This window comes from Plectrocnemia conspersa, unplaced genomic scaffold, assembly GCF_051122295.1.
Source record: "Plectrocnemia conspersa isolate PC_06_02 unplaced genomic scaffold, ASM5112229v1 ptg000003l, whole genome shotgun sequence".
NCBI lineage: Eukaryota > Metazoa > Arthropoda > Insecta > Trichoptera > Polycentropodidae > Plectrocnemia > Plectrocnemia conspersa.
Window position 1 is genome coordinate 24629208 of NW_028277167.1, and position 22508 is coordinate 24651715.

Genomic DNA, 22508 nt, shown 5'->3' on the forward strand with positions numbered 1-22508 from the left:
ATCGACAATATTTTAAAAACATTTGGGGAAAAACTTATGAGCAATTTCACATAATAATAAATTAATCCCATTTTTGTAATAGAAAAAAGTGCATATTTGTTTTACATTATAATTAACGATCGACTAAAAATATTCTAATTATCTCAACAAAAAACATTATCTTAACTTGACGTCTTTCAAAATATGCTATTACAAGCTCACAAATTACATAAAACCTTTCTTGGTTAGCTCGTAAAATAATTTAATGGCACTTACTCGTCTGTCATTTTAACGATGTGTTTAACTTAACCACAACGTGTTACGTTTACGTACTTTTGAATCACATTTCTCAAAACGTTACAAGCACGTTTGTACAAATACGAATGTGTTATTGACATTGTGAAAGGTTAATCGTTAACAAATCGTGCATTGTAGAACTGAAAATGTTTCGACCTCGCCTTCGACAGACGAGTAAACTGGTGCCTAGACCTTAATACGTGATTTAATTAATTTATTAAATTAAATTTATTCCATAAACGTTTTTAATTTAAAAAAATTAATTTAATAAAACACGGATAATTAATTAATCTTAGCCATTATAAAAAATATAAAACAATTGTTTTTATGTGTTTATCAAGATTGAGTTGTTGACGTATAAACGTGAATTCATGAATAAATATATTTTTTTTTTTCATATACTGGCTGTTTTAAGATTTACTTTCGATTCATTCCAAATGAATGCAAGTGCTGTTCTGACTGTTAAATACTGATGAGATTTTATAATTTGCATTTTATCACAACGCGGCATAGCTTAAATGACACAACAACAGGACACAGCGTGACACATTGGAAAATCGCCAAAATTGCAGCACAAACCCTAAATGTTATGAATTATTTATTTTTAAGTTGAACACTTGATTTTTAATTTTAATTATTTAAAAACAAAATTTTTAAGCAAACTAGGATTAATATACAAATAATTAGTGTGTGATTAGTTCATTGAAGTGTGATGAATTTTAATATTTATATGTATAAAACCCTAATGTTATATAAGTGAAATACTTATAAAGTAATGTGTATATTTGTAAATAAAATAAATATTTAATTATATCATAAAAAATAAACAAACATTTTTAATAAAATATTCATAGATATACTCAATATATATTTTATTTTAGTGATTTTAAAAAATATACATTTTGATATTATTTTATAGGTTTAATTTAAAGTAAACATATATGTTTACGTGTTCTATAAATCAGTAATAAATATTATTAGTGAGTACTATGACTAATTTAATGTAACATTATTGAATATGTTGTTATACAAGCAATACTTAATTTAATCCAAATAACAAGCAATGGTGTCATACAAACTAGTAATTTTTTTTATTATAATTACTTAATTGTGAATTTTTACAATATTTTTCTGATTTGAGAACACTAGTATAAAAATATTTTTATAATAAAATTTGTCATTAAATATAATATTGGATAATAAAAATTAATTTATTAAAATATATAATTATACTGTTAATGATTAATACATTTTTATTTAGGTAATTTAGATACCATTGACTATATATTTATTATTATTATTAATATGTTTTTTAATCTGCATAAACACATAAAATCTGAATTTAAATTGCTAGTAATAATCAAATCAAAGTTTTACACTTAATTTTTAAAATAATAAAATATTTTTTTCATAAGCATTAATAACAAAAAATGTGAAAGGTGTTTATCATTTTAAAACATTTATAATTAATAGTTTAAAATTAACTAGTAGCTCATATTTTCATGTAATAGTTAAGTTCAAAGAACTGTTATAATAAATTATACACTGATACTAAATCTGATTCTAAATATTATATTTCGTATATTATTTTAATTTTTTGCTTTATCGAAAGACATAAATTTTTGATTTATTAAACTGTTATTTAAATTAGGCATGTTAATGATTTTAAAATTATAATTATTATTATGATTTGTGTTCGAAAATCGTTTAATTTCAGTGTACTTAGGCTAACAATCAGAAATTAAAACGAATGTAAATTTTAATGCAGTTGTTCTTAAAACAATACATTTTTTACCATTTTTTTATAAGCCTAATATCGATTAGTTAAATACTAACGTATGTAAATTTGTTTTGTCATAGTTGATTTAACATTTTAAACGACTTAGTGTGACTCGTTGATACATGCTTATTTCGGTTAGATTAAACTTGATAGCATTTTTTAACCAAGATCCAATAACCTGATTTAGATGTAAAATTATGCGATTAATATTTGTTATCGACACGTATGTGTATTACAAAAAAACTGATTTTAACTAAAGTATAATTTTACATGTAAGTCACTGTAAAAAAACAATGTAATATATTTATTATAATAATAATATTTAATACTTGAATTAAAAATAAAAAAAAAAAATGCTAAAAAATCCATTATGACAATGCATTATAAATATTAAAGATTAAAGTATTTTGATTATGATTTTTTAACTTTAATACCTCAATATCTCAAGATTTCACTTAAGTTAGTGATGATATGATTTAAATTTTTTTTATTTATTTAAAAAGCATTTATTAAACATAAATTATATCTACGGTGTTAATACTTTAAAGATCTTAATATCATCATAAAATCTATTATCTCAACAACTTTAGGAATATTATAATTACTACTATTTTGATCGATTTTATTTGGTGGATATTAAATATTTAGATACAGTAACAATATCGTTTATTTATATTAAAAAATATATACGACCAAAATTACTCAATATAATTCGCTACAGAAATAAGTTAATAATAGATTATCATTTATATGTATTTTAAAAATATTTTTAATATTTTATTAACATAGATCTTTCTTGAATTATAATTAAAATTAATTTTCATTAAATTTTTTTTAAGTATTTACAATGAAAATTGACATATTGTCATCTTTTTTTTACATTATTTAAATTAAATTTGCAATTCAATTAAACATATTTAATTAATCAAACAACAACAAATAAAAACACACTAGTGCAATTTAAAATTAATCAATAAAATTGCGATTAATATGATTTATGTATAGCATAACAAAAACTGTCTAAGCGTTTCATATGGCAGCCGGAAAACCGTTGAATATTTATTTACAGACGCTTAAAATTCATAACATCCGAAGTATTTAAATCAATTTAAGTTTGCCTACTAGTTTTTTATTGTCGCCTATAACTAGTTATGTAATCTTTTGTTTTTGTAACAATCTCTATGCCGATCTGATTTTTTTTACCAGTCGACCTTCCATGGCCACTGGCCTTAGTGTTCTTGCAGATATTTAAGCAAGTAAATCAAACTTTTGTTTAGAAAACAACTTGAAACGTTAATAACAACATGCAGTTAAAAAACGGATTAAAAGTCACGGTCAAATTATATTAACTGCGCGACGGTACATTAGACATCAACGAGCTGTTAAGCGAGCAACCTTTGAATCGTTTTAAAAACGACATTTAACGACAAATATAACACGAAGAAATAAATACAGATGCTAAATAAAAAGAATACGCACTCAATAGGCTTTCGGCCTCGTTTGTCAGGCAAACGCATTTGTCAAACTAGAAATGTCATACATTACGTTGGAGTACTTATGTTATACATAAAAAAAAATATAATTAGATGCTGAGAAAAAAGATGATCTATTTTACAGAACGACTGGTTTAGAACGACCACGCCCGATCTATTTATTTTTTGTGTCTTTTTTTTATGCATAAAACAGCAAACCGGATCTGATGTTATAACACAGGACCATTACAAATGTTATTTAATGTTTTTTTCTTTTAATTTACAATTATAGCTTCTGTGCAAAGTGGTGTTTCTTATTAAACTGTAGTGTAATTTTTATTGTAATTTAGTTCACGTACTGAATGCGTATAATCCATTTTAAAGCAGATTCAAAGCTATGCGAGGACGTGCTTAAAAAAAATTAAACCTTGACCGGTTGATATAATTGTTCAAAGGATCGATAGAAATGTATTTAATATTTACGTAAAAAATCTAGAATATAATAAAAGTTATATATATATATATATATATATATATATATATATATATATATATATATATATATATATATATATATATATATATATATATATATATATATATATATATATATATATATATATATATATATATATATATATATATATATATATATATATATATATATATTGAAATAAATATAACGTGTCTCTATAATCAGTTGAAATATAATATTACTGAATTATTGAGGAGAAAATAAATTGGGGATTCAAAAACTAGAATAGCTTTAAGATATTTATTTTTACAAGATTAACGATAAAAATACCATTTAAAGTGTTTCGCTGGTCCTTCAAGTCTGATAAGACGGTCTTTCTGCGGGGGCAAGGGTCGCACGTAACGAGAAGGTAAAAAGCGCGTTTTTTTATGCAATAATTTATTTTGTTTATATACCTTGATGTATACAAAAACTCATTCAATACCCTAAATATTACCACTATATGGCACAAAAAACATAAAAATCAAAAAGTCGAGAGCCCATAACTGACATTTTAAGACAAATATTAAATGAATTTAAATGTTCAAATATTTGCATTCTTGCCAAATTATTATGTCATATCATTGTCAGTATAGTGTTTGGATTTTAATTATTGTAGATAATTTTTATTATTTATAATTATTTTTTAGAAGCCATGAGCGAGCAATAAGATGACTACGCAAAAATGGAACTTTATCAGCTAAATAACCGACTGCATCACAATCATTGTCACGCGATCGTCGTGATAGTATCCCCAAATATTAATAGATAAAAATACATTTTATTAGCATTTATATGGTTTGATCAACATTAACCTCAATCTGCATTAGTACTAGTATATATTATATGTTCACGATTAATTGCAATTCTAGCAAAATCTAACGTATATGTGCATTGAATCGGAACCAATGATAATGTAAAGGAAAAACTCACATTTCGGCTTCGGAACTCAAAATTTGAAGATTTCAACACGAAGATTGTTCTATGATTGCTTATATAGTTTAACAATGTATTCTTCTAATCCTCACACACATTATATATATATATATATATATATATATATATATATATATATATATATATATATATATATATATATATATATATATATATATATATATATATATATATATATAATTTGCAATCTAAATATTTATATTTAGTCAAATAGAACAACACACACAACGAATTAATGAAAATTATTGTCGCGTAGCAAAATTATTTAAAACTGTTGTCACGTTACTATCGGCCATTTTGTTTTATATTTAAATGCTTATTTTTCATTGGTCGAAACAACAGAATTCATTACCGGAGCAAATTCAATTTTTATTATTATATTATTATAATTAAATATACTTCCTTTGTTTAGGTGTATTATTATATACACCGTTCAAACAAAACGATTTACAGAGTAGACAATTGAACGAAAAATGTTTCATTTTTAAATAAGCGTCTTAGAACAATTATATATAAAATACGTATATACTTCTATATATTATATTTACAATAATAGCTATGACGTATTCATTACATCTTGTGATCCACTGTAATGTGTGATATTATATAATACAGTAATAATAGCAATTTGATAATTACTGCAATTTATTAAATATATAATAATTGTCTGTAGTGATAAGAAAACATGCTGATTATTAAAAATATTAAATAATTTAAATACTAAAAAATATAGTTTTAAACTACATAATAATAATAAAAAATATTATAATAAACTGATTTTATTAAAATAATATAGTGGATTTAAGTGATTATTTTATTTTAATTTTTTCAAGTAAAATTTATGATAAACGTTTGTTTGTATCTATGTATTATAATATAATGCTAAACTATTTTAATTTTTATTGCTGAATACATAAAATAAATCTATATAAATAATAAAAATACCCATTAAAGCATTTTTTTATTTTATTTATTGATGAATTCTGAATTAAAGAGCTTTTATTTTGACATATTGCATAAAAAAAAATTATTTCGCCATATTATATAAAAAGCTTTATTATTTAATTTTTTACCTTTGAACCTTTGAATTAAAATTAAGTAAGATTTAAAGTAAAGTAAAAGGTTTAAAAACAGGATGTCAATTTTTGTAATGTTATTATATATACAGTTACTTCCGTTATACTTCTAAGATTAAATTTCTTTGCCATCAAGCTTTAATAAATTATTTTTTGTAAAAGTATATTTTGATTCAAAAGCATTTACTAATAAAACTTTGCAATTCATTTAATTTAATCAATGCATAAGTCACACTTAATAGCAAATTAATTGTTATTTTTTTACACAACATCAACGTAGTTAATTCACGTATTATGTGACAAGTTGTTAAATTTTCCCTTGACAGTGTCCTAGAGGTCAAAATATAGCATTCGATAAGGATCCATTGTTTCAAAAATCTAGTATAAAAACCAATCGGAGAATCTACAGTGCATCATTGCGACAAATAGTCAAAGAGAAGCAGGACGAACAGGATCACCAAACAAATCACAAACATGTTCAAATTCGTAAGTAGAATTTTAGCATAAACGTATTCCAAACACGTTAAAAATCACAATACATTAATCTAGGAAGCGATTAATTCGGGTTAATTTTGTCGATGTGTCATTGTTTGAAAAACTTTATTTTTATAAATATCATTAACTTTAACGATGCTTTAATATATATTTTTTTACAGGTATTCTTCGCTACACTTTTGGCTTTGGCAGTAGCCAAACCAACAACGTTCGTAGCTACGGATTTATCTTCACCTTTAGTTTCAGCCTATAGCTACACTCCTGTAGCTTATTCCTCTTATTCTGCATACGCAGCTCCACTAATTAACGCTCCAGTTGTAGCAAGCTACTCGCCATATGCCTACACATACTCATACTATTGAAAAAATATATATATAAAAAAATCTGGATCCATCTGCATAATAAAAAATATTTTAAACCTATTTATTCTATGATATAATAAACTATTTGCAAATTTGATTATTTATTTTTATATTAAACAATCGATACATGATCTATAATAGTTTATAGATCTATACACAGATGTCTCTGAAAATAGAATAAATAATATTTATATAACAAATAAAAACAAATCTATTATTATCCTGAAACATAATCTGTTAAATCCTTAAGGCATAAATCAAATTGCTTTTATTATATTATTTCATTGAAAATCAATGTTACATAATTTGAATATTATTATCTATCTATTTATAGCATAACTCGAAAGTTATATATTATGTTTTTATTATTAAATAATAATATCATTGATATATATGATATGATGCAATAGTCTTATATAATTAGATGAAAATAACTCGAATTTAACCCTTTATCAACGTCATTGTGTTATATTAAATAATATCACACAATAGCTTAATACAAATATTGCTTCATTCGTTAAAAGTTAATTATATTTAAACCCAGACTAATTAAGAAGCTGAAACTTGAATTGAGTTATTTTTATTTTTAATCTCGTGACGTACTTTGGAATAAAAAATAATTTATAAATGCCCTTCGCCATTATTTTTTTAATGAATAAAGTTCTATGATATCATTTGTAACATATAATAGCAAAAATTGGTCTCTCAAGTGTGTTTTTTTCTGTTCAATTGTTTTTTTATTTTGGTTGATCTTACAATGAAGTTATTTCTATTTATATTTGTAATTTTATAATAATACATATTTTCGTTTGTATCACAAACAACTTTTATTTTTGGTACAACTATAGGAACAATATATACAAATAAAAATATAATAAGTATTGTTCATTTAATTGGTAAAAAATATACAGAGTGTTTGGAAAATACTTATATTGCTTATATAATATTAAATTAATCGTATAAATCCCGTTACTATGCACAATGTTTAATTAAATTTATATATATAGAGAAAATATATCAACGTCAAACGTAAACCACGAAATGATTTGTAATAAAGAAAAATAAAATTAGATTTTCTATTAACTTCGCAGAAATAATTTTTGTACAAAGGAAATTTATTCTACCATAAATTTATTTAATTTTGATTAGTAATTCAATTAAAATTAATTCAACGACTTTGTGAAAATCGATTATAAAATGTGTTTATACAAAGCTCATATATAATTCTTTAAATAGTATTGTATGAACATATGTTTGTAATTAAAAACTTATTTAATTTTATTAATGCTGCTAAGTCAGATTTATGTTCTTTATTGCTGCCTTTTTTAAAAATACTTTTGATAAATAAATTTGAGAGATATTTCTTACTTTAAAAAGAAGAAATTAGATTGAAAATTTATATATGAGATGAGAGAGTTGCATAGATATCAAACAAATAATAATATTTTTTTATATTTCACTGTTATATATTTAATTAAAGAGAGTTAAAACTTATGGTTCAATAAAAAATATTTATTTAGTTTACTCATTTTTCTCTACGATATAAGAAATCATAATTATTTTTTAATATTTGCTATAAGCATTCCTATGCAATATAGATTTTTTTAATTTTTGCTTATATATATTATATTTATAAATTTAATGTAATACACAATAATAATAAATTTTTAGTGTTTATAAATTTAATATATATTTTTAAGTTACTCACATATCATTTTTTCTTGCCAAAGTTTCGACACAAAATATGAGGGTCGTCTTCTAAGATGATCGCAAAGTTTAGTTAATATCTTCTTATGAGTAGATTTATTGGCTAAAATAAAAAATGTATATATTATCGAACAAACATCTTTAAAGCAAGCTTATTTTTAAGCATTTTTTAACGATTAAAAAAAAACGCAAAAATCTACTTGATTTAGAGACCTGATAACGTTACCTGTAACTGTACTAATTATTTTTCTAATTACCATAATTTAGTATCAGGATTGAAAAAATCGGCAAAAAAACATTCTGTAGATTTTGTATTACTAATTTTTAAATAAAAAAGAGTGCAACTCTTTTAATGATATATATAGAAGAAGCCTTTTATATTACCTGACATGGTGTTTCAATTAAAACTATAAGATCATCCTACAATTTTTAATATTAATAATATTATTTTATAATGTTATTTTCCTAAATAATAATCCCTTTTAATCGCGAAAATCTCAAAGATGTCTATTCTTTATCTATATAATATATAATATATTAATATTACCATAAAATTAAAAAATCACTATTTTTAATATACGCGAAAGACAGCACCCTGATAATATTGACGAAACAAAACTGTGTTGACAAAAGTGCACCGACAAAATTGTTAACCGACATATAAGCAAATAACAAAAGCGCAAAAAAAATAATCCAGCCCTTAATTAAATATTGAACAATATATATCGCAGTTTCTATGAAAATCAAGTAGTAATGATATAAATTTTATGAAAATCAATATCTTAATTTAAGGATAGAGCAATATTTAAACAATTTTAAATAAAACATTTAAAAGTTAAGCATTAATATAAATCTAAAGAGTCAATTATATATACAAATCGAAAAAAATGGGATTGTTTTTATTCATTAAAAATACATTAATTTATCAAATTAATGAAAATTTTAACTCTAATTTTTGTTATAAATGAAACTTGACTGACATTATTTGTATGATAAAATCATTTTTAGAAGCATTTTAAAGATAAAAAAAATACGACGTCTGATCGATGGAATTCAATTCTAGTTAAGCTTTCAGACAACTTCTCACATAAAATGATCTTCATCTTATGACTACAATATGCTCTCCAGAATTCCTAAATTAATATACTAATTGCTTATTTCGATTAATTAAGTTAATCACTTGCTTATAAAAATGTATTCGAATTTGAAGAGCAATATTTTTTACAATTTGAATTTAAATACAGACATTTTGGATTTTCGCTCTAAAGAGCTTGCCGCTACGGCGACACTTGAACCAACTTTTTAATCCTTAAATTAATAATATTATTTTAATTCGTTTGTAATTTGTATAAAAATAAACAACATAAATATGCTTCAAATATTATTTATTTAAACAATATATTTCGAGAAATATGGATGCTGAAGAACAGCTGGAGCTGCTACAAGTGGAGCGGGATGAACAGCTGGAGCTGCATGGAAACCTGGAGCTGCTAATAATGGAGCAGAGTGAACAAGTGGGGCTCCTACAAATGAAGCTGCATGAACAGCTGGAGCTGCAACTAATGGAGCAGCATGAACAGCAGGGGCCAAAAGCGGAGCTGCTGCAACAATTCCATTATAGGTCCTAGCTATTGTTTGATAACTAGACGCTGTTACAATGGGAGCTGCTACTACTCCTCCCTCGACACTTTGGCAGCAAATAGCTGCTACGACTAAGAATGAGAAGATCTATAAAAAAAATGATTTATAGTATAAATTGTATATTATTAATATAATACTTGAACTTACTTTGAACATTTTTGTTTGTTTGCTTGTTGTCAACTTTGAGAGTTAAAGCTGAATGTGTCTTGTTCTGGTTGTGCTATCACCTTTTATACTGATGATTACATATTGTGATCTAATTAAAATTTTGTCGCCGTATTTCGATGCCCCATTTTTCGCAATATGCAATGCATTTAATCCGCAATATGGTTAAAGCGAATGTTTCTTAACTATTGCGTGTTTGAATTAATAATATAGTCATATAAATGAATTGTCAAATTATTATATAATATAACAACTGTGTTGTGTTTAAGCGACGTTGTTAAATAGTTGATTTGTATTCGAAGTTCATGGCGTTAGACGTAACTGTTAATTAGAGAAGACAACTTTTAGAATAAGTAATTTATTTATATACATTATAAATACATATGAAATTTAACAATTGCTTTATTATATTAAATATGCTATGTAGTATTAGTATTAAATTTTATAAATTTTATATAAAATAATAGAAAATGTTTTATACCATTTTCAATAGTAAATATTATGCGGAAAATATTTTTTTAATAAATTACATATGTATATTTTTAATAATTTATTAAAATAATATTTATAATAATAATACTAGAATATTCATAGTAAGCCTATTTTAATTTAATATGAAAGCGGCTAAAAATAATTTATGATTTATATAAGCATACTTTTATTTTACATAAATAATCACATAATAAAGTTACATTTATTTTGATCATAAAATCATAAAACTAAAATTACTTTTAATTCATCGGAAAAATAGTTATTTTTTATATAAATATTATAAATTCGACTATCATGTAAATATTTATTTTACAACGAAAATATTTATCAAACTATTTAATTTGTAATATTTCACAATATTATATTTATTTCAGATGTATTGATTTTAACGCTACGCAAAATTAATCTTGTTTAAAAAAGTTTTAAATCCAATGTTGGTTTACTTATTATTATTTTGATGTTTCTGTATTATACATTATTAATATTTCTATCTCGAAAGGTCGTCTTTTTGTAGGATATGTATAATAAGAAATGACCTTTGTGCTATATTTCCTAAAGCATCGATACTCTTACAACGTTAACTATATGTATTGATCATCTAGTTATAAAATTTATTTGAACTTTTTCTAAATTTAAAACTTATTTTAATAAAACAACGTTTTATTGAAACATAGTACATACGATTTTTATATGTTATTTAAAAAATAAACTATCCTAGTAACTTTTAGTTGTATTTATTTAAATAATCATGTTATAAGATTTTTTAAATATTAAAATGCTATTTTAGGTTTTTTCTTTAAATAAAAACTGTAATAAATATAATATTATTATTATACTCTTGTTATAAAAATATAAATATTTTAGAATAGTGTATCAATTTATTTTATATTTTTCGTTTTTTTCTATATAAGTAGCTAAGAAGAACTCTTAATTATTTACTTTCATATATTTATTTATTTATTTAGAGACTAAGTGTACACAAATACATACAAAAAAATAAAATTATATTAATGCGGCAAAGATAAAATATGGATTATACCAATAAAAATACATTTTAGTGAAGAATTAATTTTATTTTTAAATTAAGAGGTTAAGGTATTTTTTCAATTTCTTGCTAAAAAATTTGGACTAATCGTAATATTAAAATATTTTAATTGCGCCTTTCTGACAATTTGAGACTTTTTAAAAGCCATAACAAATTATCATAGATCATATATTTATTTTGATTTAAAAATACAAAGATTTTTTCATTTTTATAAATTTATTCGTATAATATATATTTTTTTTACCTAATGTTTTTTAATGTATATTAATAAAATTTTAACTTCTATTAAAAAATATGTTACATAAAATAAATACTTATTTTAAAGGGAAAGTATCTCATGATTTTTAAATTAAAAAAATATTTTGCATTGAAAATAATATTATTTATTCTTTTACATATTCATATATACATAACAGTTAAAAGTCGGTTGGTTTTGTACTTGGAGTCGTTTCGATTAGAATACATATGGGTAGGAAGAGTAAGCAGAGTATGGTAGTGAGTAAGGTAGGGAATATGGTAAGGAGGAATAGGGTAAGGAGTATGGGAAAGCTGGAGCTGCTGCGGCTGGAGCAGCTACTAGTGGAGCTGCTACTGCTGGCGCTGCTACTAGTGGAGCGGAATGGACGACCGGAGCTGCTACTAAAGGAGCTGCAGCTATTACCGCAGCATTGTGGTTTCTATGGAACACTTGCGAACTAGTAGCTGTTACTATTGGAGCGGCTGCTACTATGGGAGCTGCTAAAACACCTGGTTTTGGCGCGGCCAAAGCGCAGGCAATGAGAGCGAAGAAGGTCAACTGAAATTATTATAAAGTACGTTATTATAATAATCATACAATGAAAAATACTTTATTAATAAAAAGTATGTTATTGTATTGTGTTGAAAAACATAAATGTTAGTTTTAATCCCAATTTTAATTGAAATTTCACTTACCAACTTGTACATTTTTGGGTTTGTTTGGTGTTTGTGTTACTTGCTTTGTGAACTAGTGAAGTTTGATGTCCACTGTAGGCAAGCTGTCGATATTTATACGAAGACTTCGCGGGGACAATGCAATACTATTGTATGTAGTATGTGTCAGACGTGATACACCTATGTAATCTGTAGTAATTTCGAAATGTATTCTTGCAAAAAAGTACGTTTGTAACCTTTTTGATTCAATTATAATGTCGATGAATAATAGTTATTTATTATTACCCCCATAAATAAAGTGTAGTTACAAATTTTTTTTTTATTTAATATAATAATAAAATAATATGTAATATTCCTAATTTCAAACTTAAATATATATTAGGTTTTAATTTTAATAATACATTTTTATAAAATACATATATTTATTTAAATGAATTAAGTGGAAGTTCTTTTAGTCAAAATGTTTTCATTAAGATGGTAGAAATAAACTAATGGCGAACGGGATTGCGAGAATGACATAGTGTGCCATTTTTTACATTAAATGGCAAACGGATGACGAAAACCATCTCCATAGAAAATCTCAAATAAAAGTCCGCAACAGATCGAATGCATTTAAATAATTTTCAATCACTTGCATACAGAATAAAATTTAAATTTGAGTAATTCCTGAAGGGGTAAAATACTCTTACACACTATCTACCGAGTTAAATCATCCGAGCAACCGAAGTTCTACAATTTTTTTTAATAATAACCCATATCGAAGGCCTTCTCAAAATTAATATATACGACGTTTACTTAAATTCCCGCGTCGAGAGATTTTGTTGCCGTTTTAATGAACATATGTATCTCATGGTAATAATACAAGAAATTACTGCTTCTGTTCTTTCCTTCTTAAATAATAATTTCACTTTACAATAGGGTTATTATTATTTTTCAAATGCCAGGAATGCCAAGAAATGAACCAACTAAGAAGTTCAATGATCTGAATTTAGGTGCTTACTGCTGTGACACCTACCCCGGGGCGCCAAATATCCGTCAGTAACTGCAGCACACTATATTAAACCAAAAATGCCATTAGTATAATTGTGAAAATTGCTAATTAATTATAAGTTGAATTGTATTTAAAATATTTTTTATTGATAAAAATTGTTAACTATTTCTATAAAATTTTAAATTAAAAATAACAGATCCGCAAAGTGGTTTTTGTCAACTAATAATCTAGATTAATATGATAATTTTAAGAAACTGAAAATGTTGTAGATTAAGGGTAGGTTAGGTACTTAATATTATAAATTAATAATATATCACATATACAAATTATTAAAGCGTTTCTACTGCGACGGCGACGGCACGATTTTATTTCTTTTGACATGGATTTTTGAATTCTAAGAAGGGATAATTGTTTTTTACACTCTCCTATAGGGCAAAATTCGGTTTATATGTTCCTCATTAAATTTGAAATATTATTATAAAAGTCGTAGTGTGAACAACGGATTACCAAGCGTTCCCACTGCGAGAGCGACGGCACGATTTTATTGCTTTTGACGTGAATTTTTGACTTCTGAGAAGAGATAATTGTTTTTTGCGCTCTCTTATTAGGTAAAATTCGGTGTATATGTGTCTTATTTAATTTTTTTTGTTATGTTAAAAAGTAGTGTGAGCAATAGATATCCGAGCGTTTACATTACGACAGCAACGGCACGATTTTATTGCTTTCGACGTGAATTTTTGAGAGTCTGGAAATATTTTTGCATTCTTTTATTGGTCAAAATACGGTTTAGGTCTACTATATTTAATTTTTACTTTTTCGAAATCTTATTATAATAAAAATTGCGTCGGCGACGGCACGATTTTATTGCTTTTGGCGTGGATTTTTGACTTCTCACAAGAGTTAATATTTTTAAGAGTTAAGATGTGCTTCATAAAATTCTCATTTATAGGTCGTAATATTGTTACTAAAAGTCTTAATAAGAACGCTTTAAGAAAACAGGACAGGCAATAAGAAAATTAGTCAACTGAACAATTACGCAATTTTAATGTAGAATTAACAATCCAACAATATTTTTGCCACAAAGATAAAAATAGATTAGTAAGTAAAATTGTACATTAAACCTAGTTACTTATTTAACATTAGTTTTTGCTTATTTACAAAAATATTTTTAAATGTTTTTCATTTTTTTCAAAACATTGTAGCGTTTATAAAAAATTCTACAATCATTTTAATAATTAATTATACTTAAAATTTATCGGTTTTGTGCTCTGTAATTATGAGTATGAATTTTTAAATGATAATAGTTAAATTTTCGTTTTATGATTCGCTACAAAAATTGGGTCAAATATTTTCTTTATACTTTATACTTTATCTATAACATATTAGATATTGTTGGTACATAAGAAGCTTAGTGTAGTTATAATCTAAATATTAAAAGCTTATCGTCAGTTTTTTACCTTATAAGGTCTTAACAATTTATTAAAAATAATTACTAACCAAAAAATAAAGGTCTGTATTTTTTAATTAATTAATATTATATTTTTTTGTGTCGTTTGATTATATTTATGTATTAATATTAAAAATAAACGTGTGAAATAATTAGCAAAATCAATATAGATATAAACAAAAAATCGAGCTTTTTCCAGAATGAAACTTCTAATACCTAAGCTGCTGCATAAAAATTTTGGACTGTTATAAATTTTTAAATGGTTAAAAAAATATTTTCAATATTTTAAGTCGCTATAAATATTATGTTCAGTGTTTTATTTTTGCAAAATATCATATTTTTTGCAATATAAAAAAGATTAACGCAGATTATATCTAACCGAATAATTATTTACCTTTGTTTTTAATGATAGAACTTTTATGGCTCCTATCACGTAAGATCCTTAACAAGTATATTTTTGCTCTTTAAGCAATTTATTTTACCTGTGTTTGAACTAATGATTATTTATTACTGACAAACTATAAAATTTTATTTTTAGGATAATTGACTATTTACAACGATTTGGCAAATATTTTTTATAAATATTTTTACTATAAAAGCTGTAAATCAATTGTTCAGGTAACCACTCAGAAACTATAACGACATACATATTGATATGTGATAGGTTTCAAAAAATCCAAGCAAAGAATTTGGACATATATTAAATTTTTATAATAAAACATAATCACATAGTTGAATCACATTTTTATACTAACTATTAAAAATAATCGTATGAATCAAATAAAACCAAATAACTAACTATTTCTTTTTAAGTCTCTATTTACCATTACAAATTCTTTTATTTTTAATGGCATTTCATCTATATTCGACAATTTTATAAATTACTAAATAAATAATTTATTTCACGTTAAAAATAAACTCACGTCCATTCCGAAAATATCCATCCAAAAATAACCACTTCCACGGTTTGACATTCGTTTGGACATAAAATATTCGTTTGAAATTCGCATATACATATTCAAAACCTCAACATTTTCATTAGACACGTCCGTGAAAATTTCCGAAAATATTTTGAGGTCAAACCACATCATACCACATATGTACTACTTTCACGTTCATCTATTTTACATGAACGCCCTATGAATATTGAATTAGTTTTCCTCGCATCTTTGTTCTACTTTTAATATCCATTATCAAGTATAATATAATTTGTTAGGTAACGTTGACTTATATTAGACAAAAAAAAAATGCAACAAATAACGTTCAGGTATGTACATATATTAAATACTTTTTAATAATTTATATTCTCAGTATTTAATATAAAAGTTAATAAAATACTTTAATATCAATTAAACTTTATTATATAATATATCTTAATTACATATTTATTCGTGGCAAGATCAAATTATTCATCAGATACTGTAACACCCTCATCAGATGGCGTCGCATTTTCGTCATTTTCTTCAGATGGTTTATCAGTGGTTTCGTCGGTGTTAGTATTTGGTACGGGGTCCAATATAGTTCTTGGAGCAGATACTAAGACATTTGGTACTGCTGCGCTTGCTATATAAGGCGAAAAAGCTGAATATGGTTGGTATAATGATGGAATGTTGGAGTAAGGAGATGCTATATAGGGATATGCGGAATAGCTTGTGACCGGTGTGTTCAAAAGGTTCGAATAGCTGGCATAAGGATAAGTCGAATAAGGAGACGCTAAAAGAGGAGCTTTGGTAAGATAAGTTGAAGGATATGCCGCATACAGGTGTCCATATGCAGTTCCAATTATGAGGAACAAGCAGATGATAGGCTGAAATTTTATTATATTAGCAAATGTTATAATTGTTATAATTAAATTATTAATTAAATATTCTATTACCAATCTTGATGGAGACATTGTGTAGGATGAAGATTCGGCTCACTGTGTCGAGATGAACGCGATCTGCCTGGGGTTTTTATACCTGTTTGTCGAAACGAAACCCAAGGTGGTGGTCGCGTTGCTTCAGTTTTTGACTTAAAATCGCAGATAATGCGCATTGTTAAGCAAATTTCAGAACACGTCGAAGGTCCTCCCGGCTAGGTCGAGACTGTGGACTGTTAGACAATTGCGAAATTCAGAGTTCATTGGTAATGTGTCTTGGAAACGCTTGGGCTGAATTAGAATCGCTGGTTGGCCAATGTCGAAAATGGTGCAATTGAGACGATGTTTTGTGTCCAAATTGTTGAATGGCATATGGAATTTTGATCGATTGGGCGGAATCATGTTGTTAATGAGAGTAGAAAGCTAGTGATTTAGTTGGTTGGACGAAAAAGTTTTTATTAGGACAAAGACAGTGAAATTTCTTCCTCTTAAGCCAACTATTTTCTTTAGTTCCATTTAAAAATTTTCAATTAAATTTAATTAATAAATACTTTTTCTTCAATTATTGATATTCAATAAGCTACTGATTTAATCCTTTTATTTAATTAAAATATCACAGGATTCTTTCTGATAATTTTGGAAAAAATTAAATTAAAAATATGCTTTTTTTAATTACGTAAATATAAATTAAATTACAATATAAATTTTACGTCAATTAAACGTGTACAAAATCACTTAATGAAAACCGCCAGAATTTTACAGAAAATAAATTATAAAATTCCATATTCCATAAAGAAAGATTACGAAATACTTTTTAAAATTGTAAAAAGCATTATTACTTTCCAGATTATCTAATTCAATACCATAAAAATTTCTTAGTTCTGAAAAACTATTTTTTTTAAATAAATACATTTAAATACAGGTTATAATTGTAGTATATAGTTTTGGGTGTTTAATTACTTTGCACTAAAAATTTGATAGTATACACTTTGTACACTCAAATTTTAATATAATATTTTTAGTTTGAAACCTAATTATTAATTAATATTATTAAAAAATTATTAGTTCAAAGTATTTTTTTTTATGGAAACAATTTATTAAAAGTGACCTAATTTGTTTTAAGTGCAATGTATATGTTGAATACTTAATAATTTATTTTTTCTGCAGTATATTTTTTATTAGTTGAAAAAGTTATAAAAAAGCCAAAGATTTGCCACTTCGTTTGTTGTTAAGACCAAGTATGTTAAAGACAAGAAAAATACAACAGCCAAATGGTGCACTGATAAAATAAGCACAACCCTTTCCAGACTGCCCAACAAATGTTGCAACTGTGGCGGCCCTTGTTACGACCAGAAAAAAATAACATGCAGATGTTCTTACTGTAAATATTCTCCGTCATTGAAAAAATATTTCTGTCATTGAAAGAACAATAAACCACACAGATGCCCACATTTCTAAAGGGTATTTTACTCAAAACTCGTAATAATTTACTGTGACCAAAATAATCATCCATCAACAAGGATATAATAAATAAGTTTGGGACCACACAATCCCTTGTTACGACCAGGAAAAATCATAAATAACACGCATGAGTTCTCTGGTGCATTAAAAGAATATTTGTTTGTTGCGAATACACCGTTGCAGTATACGACCTTGGACAATGCCCATCAAGAAAATGTCGCTTTCTAAAGGCGAATACATATTTTGCTGTTTTAAGAAACGAGTATATCTATTGTTTGGATGATTACTGTATAATTGTGATTGGTCAGCAAGCTTTGCAGCCCTGGATACTAAAGCCTGGACTCCGATGAGAAGAAGCCAGTCACTAGCAGATTCACCCCGCCAGTCACCGACCTGAGACTCCTGAAAATTGGAGGAAGAAGAGGAACTGTCACTCTCGCTGCAAGACCATTGAGGACCTCTCACGAACATTATCTCTGCGACAGCTTCTCCACCACCGCTCGAAGAAAACATCTCGCCATTTATCATCTGTCACAAATGTAATATAAATTAATAAGCTTTAACTAGGTTCACCTGCGTCTCACTGGCTACGAAGTCACGCCCCCTAGGGCTCTAGAACCTTAAAAAAACGAAATTTATAACTATAATAATTTTTCGTTATGTAACTATTATAAAATCGTAGCGTATTTAATATAAAATACTACATTGAATACTGTTTTCTTTTTTAAACAGCATTGAAAAGCAAAAACAATTTGCTGCCATAAAAACTATAAAACAAAGCTCAGTTACCACTGAGAAGTGTATTTTCTATTCAGTTTAAGATCAAGAATATAAAATCTTTTATATTTATGCTGTAATGGCATATAAGTTTTAGTTTCTATAGTTATATATTTGTAGAAAAACAGTATTTTTTTATATATTTTTTTTTTAATTTGGAAATCTTAAGAAAATATTTTTAACAGTCAGTTTTGGTACAAATATTGTAAATTATTTATAAAAAAAACAAATGAGAATTTTATTTTAGTTTTTCTAATTTTTATTTTAAGCTCTGTACGCATTGACAAAATCACTATTTTAACCCTTTATGTAAAGAGTTAATCTATACACATGTGCTTGCTACATATTCATTCCATAATTATTTATTTATTATTTTATATTGTATTTATAGTAAATTATAAAAAAACAGTGATTCTAAACGTGTTATTGCTTTTAAATGTTTTACTTCTTTTTGTGTTAATATATTTTAATAATTCATTTTCGAATTTTGTTAATTAATGGAATTTTTTATAGCAATATTTTTTATGAGCTTTCAAATATTTTTTATAATAATTTTATAAAATATTTTTGCTGTTGTAATTGATTTCGTGCTCCTTAATTTATTGATATTATTTCAATAAATTAAGTAGAAAAACTACGTTTCTGCATGACATTTAATTACCAGAAGATATAATAATTAATAAAATTTCAATAATTAAAGAACAAAAAAAAATAAAATGTTTTATTATTTATTTATAATTATTTAAATACGTTTATATACATAATATTTTGCTTAGCTGCAAAGTAAAGTGTAGGTATGTATTGAATAGACATATAGGAAGTTGATATGATAGAAGAAGTAATTTAAGTTGTCAGTTGATTACCTGAGATAAATTGTTCCATTTGTTCTCAAATGTCAAGTTTCATTCGAGGTTATATATACCCCATCATTTAAAAATACTACAAGGTCTATTTTTATTGTTTTTTAACGCATTAATTAGTTTGTCTATAGTATAATAAGCAGTTGATTGGTGATAGAATATAAGATAAAAAAAAATTAATAATATAGCTATATATATTAGCACAAAAGTGGTATATATGTATTTATTATACGTGTATAAAAATAACATGATTTTTATCAGATATTCATGTATTATAATAATAATATTTTTGACTATCTTTTAATATAAAATAATAAAAATACAAATAAATTTGACAAAATGCACTACATGAATTTCTAATTGTATAATTTCATTTTCACAGTTAATTATTATTCATAATATATTTTTATTTATAACTCAATATTATTATTTAGATTGAAAAAATGTATTGTTTTATAATAAAAAAAATATTTTTATAATTTATAACACAATGCTATTCTTAAAATATTTTTTTAATGCTGCTAGAAAAAATGGTTAACCCTTTAAACGCCAGTGACTAATTCGTGAGTCACATTTTATTACTCTTCACGCGTCAGTTTTTATTTCTGAAAATAATTATAAAATTCTTGATTTTTAGATTAATGATGCTAGCACAATAATCTTGTGAATATTTAATTAAAATAATATTTTTTAAAAGTTATTCTGTTTTAACAAAATAATCAACAAAGTCACGGGTCATTTAAGTCGTTAAATAACAATGATAAATTAAAGTATTTATAACATTAACGATATTTTACTATTTTTGTACGCATGTATTCTATTACACATACATATATAAATAATAATAAAATAATACATAAACTTTATTAGTTTCATGAATAAATAAATTGAACAGTTAATATCGTATCCATTGAAAAAAAATTAACTAAGAGTATAAAATTTTGTATAAATTGACAGTAAGTTCTTTATATTTACTACGCATAGTAAAGTTAGTATATACCTAATAATATTTTAATGATATTAATCTAATAATATAAATGTTAGAATATAGCAAAAACAATATGTTAATTTAATAATAAAAAATATTAGAGCCTTGAAAGTAGATTAAAAGCTATTGAGCTCTTACATGTATCAAGAAGAGATCTTTATTTTGAGTTAGGTTCATTGATAAATAAAAATAATATTTCTTGAACAATAATAATATTTATTAATTTATAAAATTAACAAAATTATATAAAAATATATATTTTACATGTGCTTATTTTTTAACTGCGACTGGAGCAGCTGATAGTGGAGCTGCTGCTACTGGAGCTGCCACTACTGGAGCAGCTTCTACTGGGCCAGCAGCCAGAAGAGGAGCAGCTGAAGCAACTGAAGCAGGAGCGATCAAAGGCGATGAATATGCATACTGGGCATAGTAAGGATTAGCTAGATAGGGACTAGCCAAATAGGGATTGGCTAAATAAGGATTAGCCAAATAAGGAGAGGAAATCAAAGGACTGGAAACAGCTGGAGCTGCAACTAAGGGACTGGCAACAGCTGGAGCTGCTATGAAAGGACTGGCGAAAGCTGGAGCAGCGACATATCCTGATAGAGCTCTGTTTACGACGCTGACTTGACTGGCAAATGGAGGAATATTTTGAGGAATAGCATTGGCGTATGCTATCGGAGCTGGTGCTACAATCGGAGACACTAAGCCAGCGTAGCAAGAAGCTACTAAGCAGAATAAGAAAGTGATGATCTGAAATTTTAATATGCATTAATATAATAATAAACAAAGATTTTTTTAATCAATGAATAAAATAATACCTTGTTGAATGCCATTTTTAAGGATGTTGCTTTTGCTCGATTGAAAGCTGAAGCAGGTGTGATATTGAGACTGAATTTGGGCTCCTTTATATATACGCAAGGTGTGAATTAAAGTTGTATTATGAAACAATATGGGCTTTTGCTTAATGTGAGGTAATTGAAGTGATAGCGCATACAAATGGCAAAGCATTATGGTGTCAGAATATATTAGATTGAATTCAGACTGCTTTAAATATATATATAAAGGTTTTTTTATTTGACCTTTATCTAAAGTCTTAATAAAAACATGTCCTGAACACGCGTAAGCAACAACGATCCTTGTCTATTTCTGGATTTTTTAATTGTCTTTATATAAGAATGTTGAAGAAAAAGTGTAATTCGGTAATTTGTACTTAAGATAAAATCTATATA

The 22508-nt window shown here is 25.4% G+C and overlaps 4 protein-coding genes across 4 annotated transcripts; 1 reads left to right on the top strand and 3 right to left on the bottom strand.

Annotated features, from left to right (window-relative positions):
• Positions 1-6487: 6487 nt before the first annotated feature.
• LOC148237045 (uncharacterized) lies at positions 6488-7026 on the top strand. The gene is made up of 2 exons (XM_088182672.1): positions 6488-6561; positions 6732-7026. The coding sequence occupies exons 1-2, from the start codon at positions 6550-6552 to the stop codon at positions 6930-6932; spliced, it is 213 nt and encodes a 70-aa protein (XP_088038798.1). The 5' UTR covers positions 6488-6549; the 3' UTR covers positions 6933-7026.
• A 2982-nt stretch (positions 7027-10008) lies between these two features.
• Positions 10009-10483, bottom strand: LOC148237046 (uncharacterized). Its single transcript, XM_088183114.1, has 2 exons — positions 10428-10483; positions 10009-10367 (listed from the first exon to the last, which is right to left on the bottom strand). Exons 1-2 carry the CDS (start codon positions 10434-10436, stop codon positions 10029-10031), a joined length of 348 nt encoding a protein of 115 aa, XP_088039240.1. The 5' UTR covers positions 10437-10483; the 3' UTR covers positions 10009-10028.
• A 1859-nt stretch (positions 10484-12342) lies between these two features.
• Positions 12343-22142, bottom strand: LOC148237047 (uncharacterized). Its single transcript, XM_088183013.1, has 5 exons — positions 22098-22142; positions 21559-22029; positions 19225-19263; positions 18982-19179; positions 12343-12778 (listed from the first exon to the last, which is right to left on the bottom strand). Exons 1-5 carry the CDS (start codon positions 22110-22112, stop codon positions 12437-12439), a joined length of 1065 nt encoding a protein of 354 aa, XP_088039139.1. The 5' UTR covers positions 22113-22142; the 3' UTR covers positions 12343-12436.
• LOC148237048 (uncharacterized) lies at positions 16630-17246 on the bottom strand. Its single transcript, XM_088182291.1, has 2 exons — positions 17209-17246; positions 16630-17139 (listed from the first exon to the last, which is right to left on the bottom strand). Exons 1-2 carry the CDS (start codon positions 17224-17226, stop codon positions 16738-16740), a joined length of 420 nt encoding a protein of 139 aa, XP_088038417.1. The 5' UTR covers positions 17227-17246; the 3' UTR covers positions 16630-16737.
• Positions 22143-22508: the final 366 nt, after the last annotated feature.

Bases quoted from the DNA above. Each gene is read 5' to 3' on its own strand.
- LOC148237047 (XM_088183013.1), bottom strand. The intron at 19,264-21,558 runs GTTAAAAAATAA...TTAAGGTTCTAG, and splicing joins TATCAGCTGCTCCAGTCGCA to AGCCCTAGGGGGCGTGACTT. The intron at 19,180-19,224 runs GTGAACCTAGTT...CATTTGTGACAG, and splicing joins TCGTAGCCAGTGAGACGCAG to ATGATAAATGGCGAGATGTT.